At 41.3% G+C, this 5253-nt stretch overlaps 1 protein-coding gene across 1 annotated transcript in view; it reads left to right on the forward strand.

Annotated features, from left to right (window-relative positions):
- Window positions 1-2557: 2557 nt before the first annotated feature.
- Window positions 2558-5253, forward strand: part of LOC108515859 (protein-cysteine N-palmitoyltransferase HHAT-like) — a 101907-nt gene continuing 99211 nt past the window's right edge. The window contains exon 1 of the mRNA XM_017853035.1: window positions 2558-2908. Within this exon, the coding sequence (XP_017708524.1) occupies window positions 2558-2908 (351 nt within the window). The remainder of the gene's footprint in view (window positions 2909-5253) is intronic.

The following is a 5253-nucleotide window of genomic DNA, read 5'->3' on the forward strand; positions in this document are numbered from 1 at the left end:
CTTCTCAACCTCAGTTTCCTCACCCATAAAATGGGATTATGTAAGGTGATCAAATAATGTATTATCTAAACTGGAAACTGGAACATATTTGAGAGTGGAGGATGTCAAAGAAAAACCAGATATAGGTAGTAGTTGAAGCAGTAAAAAAATTTATTTGGGAATTATTTTAATAGGGGAAAAGAGACCTCAGTATGGAACTGGACTCAATTTTTTTTTTTTTTTTTTTTTTTGACAGAGTCTTGCTCTGTCACCCAGGCTGGAGTGCAGCGGCATGTTTTCAGCTCACTGCAACCTTCACCTCCTCCTCCCAGGTTCAAGAGATTCTTCTGCCTCAGCCTCCCAAGTAGCTGGGACTACAGGCCCACACCACAATGCCTGGCTGATTTTTGTGTTTTTGGTTGAGACAGGATTTTGCCGTGTTAGCTAGGCTGGTCTCAATCCACCCACCTCGGCCTCCCTAAGTGCTGGGATTACATGCAAGAGCCACTGCACCCAGCCAGAACTGGGCTCAATTCTGAATACAGCTTGGACAAGGGGGATATAGCCAAGGAGCAAGGTGGGGGGTCATTGAGTAGAATACTATTAAGAGGAAACATTTGGAAATAGGGGGATTCTGGCTGAACAGACTTAACAGGATTCCTCCTGAAGGCAGCCAGGGTGATCAGACACCAAGAGTAGATGATGAAGAATTTGGCCAGATAATGGAGCATGATCAGATATTGCAGGTGGGGGGTTCGTTCTAAACCGACTTAGCAGTATTCTTGCTACAATAAAGATGGACGCCAAGGTCGAGGCCTAGAGAGCTTAGAGGAGCTTGACTAAAGTTCAGTCAAGGAGAGAGTCTTTGTCCAGTGGCACAGTTTGAAGTAATTACAATAGTATAGTCTTTTAAAAGATTTATTGCCTGATAAGTTGCTTTTATTTTTAGCTTGCCTACCTATACAGTTCTATTAAACCAGGTATGGTGACTCACGCCTGTAATCCTTGCACTTTGGGAGGCTGAGGCAGGAGGATCACTTGAGGCTAGGAGTTTGAGACCAGGCTAGGCAACTTTTATCATCTCTACAAAAAAAAAATTTAAATTATCTGGGTGTGGTGGTGCATGCCTGTAGTCCCAGCTACTTGGGAGACTGAAGTGGGAGCATTGTCTGAGTTCAGGAGCTTGAGGTTGTGGTAAGCTATGATTGCACCACTCCACTCCTGCCTGGGTAACATCTAGAGATGCTATCTCTAAAAATAAAATAGTCCTGTTGAAAACATTTTCACTAGAACAATTTCTTCTCTGAAAACAATTTTATTTCCTCCTCAAAAACAAGTTTGATCGCCTCCCCCAAATTAAAATGGTATATAAACAGGACAAATGCTAAGTTGTTTTAAAATGCTGAGGCAGTGGGTATAAACCATACATATGATGCTTTAAATAATCAAACAAAGTAGTACATGTAAAGTGTCTAGTGCTTAGAACATACTGTGTATTCAGAAAAGGATTTTCTCTTTTTCCCTCCTGGAGGAAGGTTGGACAAAGAAGCACTGATCAGCAATAAACAAAGGCCTACAGGTTTTTTAAAAAGGCTATTGCAAAAAGCTCCTAGCATTCCAGGTCCTAACAGCCCAAGGTGTGAGTTTTGTCCAACTCAAGCAGGAAAATACTGACTGAAGAACATAGTCCTGTCTCTCTGTACTCAGGCAGCTGTCTCGGCAATGGAGAACATACCCAGGGGACGGCTGTGCATTTTTGTCTGGTACTTTGGCTGCCCTGTGAGCACAGAGCCCTTTTCTTTGTTGTGAATTCACGACTGCTTCTGGGCAACCTGCCTAGAAAGCTGGGGAACCGTCTCTGGCACCCATCTGCTGCACCCAGCTCCTGCCTGTTTAGGAACGTGATCTTACCAACTGCATTTAAATAATGGGTTTACCATAAACTTAGTAGTCTGAGCTGTAAAATCCACACCTGCTGTATTAGTCCATTTTCATACTGCTATGAAGAAATACCCAAGATTAGGTAATTTATAAAGAAAAAACAGTTTAATGGACTCACAGTTCCACATGGCTGAGGAGGCCTCATAATCATGGTAGAAGGCGAAAGAGGAGCAAAGGCACATCTTACATGGTGCCAGGCAAGAGAGCCTGTGCAGGGGAACTGCCCTTTGTACAACCATCAGATCTCATGTGAGACTTATTCACTATCACGAGAATGGCATAGGAAAAACTCACTCCCATGATTCAATTACCTCGCACTGGGTCTCTCCCATGACACATGGGGATTTTGGGAGCTACAATTCAAGATGAGATTTGGGTGGGGTTGCAGCCAAACCATATCACCTGCCTTTGAAGGTTGCTGGTCCCATGTAGCCAGAAGCCTAACTGCCATTCTGTGATTGGATTTCCGGGGTTGGGCCTGGGCCCATCCCTTTCAGAAACTCTAAATTCATGACTTCTTGCCCTGCCTCTTATAAGTGCTATTTTGCTCTAGTGATGAGAGCTCTTGAGCCTGTGTGTTCATTTAACCTAACACCCTGCAGAGCTGAGGCTTGGGTTTTTGCCAACTCCTTGTGGGATGGAGAATCCAAGGAATCTGGCCTCCTGGAAGCGAGGAAGGATCTGCATATGTGAACAGCAGTGTGCGACAGGAGAGTCAAGCCAGGGAGCAGGCAGAGTTGCAGGGCAGCCCTCTGCATGGCTCCTAACAGCCTCTTCTTTCTCTAGGTATGTGTACATTCCAGTGGGCGGGTCCCAGCATGGCCTGCTGGGGACACTGTTTTCCACGGCGATGACATTTGCATTTGTGAGCTACTGGCATGGCGGCTACGACTACCTCTGGTGCTGGGCAGCGCTCAACTGGCTGGGAGTCACTGTGGAGAATGGAGTCCGGAGGCTGGTGGAGACTCCCTGCATCCAGGACAATCTGGTGAGCAGGGTCCTTGCTCCTGTGTTAGGGGACAGCTGAGCTAGGCAGATCAGGTCTAGGAGGGATGGGGCCATCAGATTCCCTGCCCCCACCATGGGCCCTTTCTGCTAGGTTGGTTCAAAGTCCATATGCCTAGAGACAAGATAGCTGGAAAAGAAGCTTCTGTAGTGCATATGTGTGTTTGTGCGTGTGTGTGTGTGTGTGTGTGTATAACTATAAAAAGTGTATTATGTAAAAATTAGAAAATTTAAACAAGAAAAAACCTCTCTTCAACAGAAACCATGTTAAGATCCATTCTTCTAAATTTTTTCTATGTGTATATACAAACAGACATATGTATACATTAAAACAAATGCTATTACAGAAAGATGATTGTATCGGGACCACCTTTTTAAGTCACTGAGTCCATACCTAACCACCCTTTTTAATGGCTACATAGAATTCCCTTATGTGGATATGCCATAATTTATTTTAGTCTCCTATTATTAGTAATCATATTATTCTAAAGGTTTTTTGCAACTATCAGCTGTATTAAAATGAATGTCATAACCAGGATGAATTCTTGTAAGTGAAATTTCCAGGTTCAAGGTTTTTCTCATCTTTAATGTTCATTATGTATATTGCCTATTAACTCTTAACTGCCCTGTAAACAAAAGTACACTAGTTTATGTTTCTACCAATGGTGCATAAGAATGACCTTGCTAATATTGAGTATAAACTGGAATTTTAAATCTTGATGGGTGTCGTATATAGTAGTGTAAAAAATAACTAAGGTTTTAAGAAACAGTTCAACTTTACAGGAAAGTGATTTGGAAAATCAATTAAGCATTTCTCTTTATACATATATTTTAAGTGATTTTAAACTATGGACATAGCTTTTATCTTGCAAGTGTGGTATATGATATATTACAATTTTGTAGGAAATCATCGGTTCTGAAGATGTAGCAATATCCCTCTAACCCCAAAAAAAGTAGCTAAAAAGAAATGTGCTGGCATCAGTGTTCATGGCAGGCAATCACACACAGAAAATTTGAAAAATGATTAATGTGGCTAAATTCCACCAATGTGAATAACTAAAGCAAATGCACTTTAAAAAACCCTGTCAAAACAGAATACATTTACATATGTTTTTATAAAGATAGCCATAGTACAAGTGGACAGTTATTTCAATAAAAACGGAAATAAACTGAGTAGTCAAACAACACATTGGAGGGAATTTAAATATGCTCATGTATGTATAAAGATAAATATTTTTCCAGCCATCAGCAGGAAAGAAATGCCAGTGGATTCTAATAGAAAATGGTATTTCAGTGAAAGCCATGGCTATGTAACACACAGGAAAACAAAAAAGGATGGTATCATAAAGATTTTAATCTTCCCTCAAATCTAAGCATTCTGCTCCAAAGCCTGAAAACACAGTTATCACCTTTGAAAGACAGAAGGTTCTTTTCAGCCCTGTCTGTAGCCCTGTAACTCATTTCTGTGCTGTTTCATGAAGCAGCTAACATTAACCTTGAACTTAATGTTAAGCAGTGCTCTGTGGCCTTTGAGCCATAGCTTATGCTAGTAATAATTTTAGAAATCTAAAACGTTGGAGTAACCCAACTGTGCCATGTAGCCTGTGGCCTGTTCATTTTGGTTCAAAATAAATCAAGGCATCAAGCACATTTACTCACAGGATGAAGCTCTTGCCTGTCTACCTTGCTCCATCACAGCTTGCTTCAGGACTCACTCATTCACTTCACTTGACCGTCCATCTATAATTCAGGTACCTTGGTACATAGTAATTTTTGATATGTATTTTTTTGGCAAAATATTTGTCTTATATGTTGCAAATGTGATGTTTGGCTTGCATCTTTATTGAGCAAGAATATATTTTATGAAACCTATTTTTATCACCTACAAGCCTGGTAGGTGGTGACGGCTATTTAGACAATGCACTCCTTGAGTACATGGCCAGGTTCCCATTACTCTGTTTATTATCCCCATTGTCTGAGTGAGCCTTAGTGTTAAGTCAGTGTACAATTAGTGCTTTCATATCAGATTGATTCTTTAGTTCTTCCTCCACTTATCCAGACATAGAGTCTTCCTCCAGTACCCTGTTTCTTATGTAGTTCCACACAACATCCAAATGCACACAAATTTTTGAGCAAACTATTTCCCCACTTAGGTTACCCTTCTTCCCTCTCTTTCCATGAATCAGTTTCCTGTTCTTCTGTCAAAATCCAAATAAAGACTTACTGCCTCTGTGAATTCATTCTGCATGCCCCTCACGTCCTTAGTATTATTCAGAGTTCTCCAGAGAAACAGATCAATAGGGTGTGTGTGTGTGTTTGGGTGGGCGG

The sequence above is a fragment of the Rhinopithecus bieti genome, unplaced genomic scaffold, assembly GCF_001698545.2.
Source record: "Rhinopithecus bieti isolate Rb0 unplaced genomic scaffold, ASM169854v2 scaffold_35166, whole genome shotgun sequence".
NCBI lineage: Eukaryota > Metazoa > Chordata > Mammalia > Primates > Cercopithecidae > Rhinopithecus > Rhinopithecus bieti.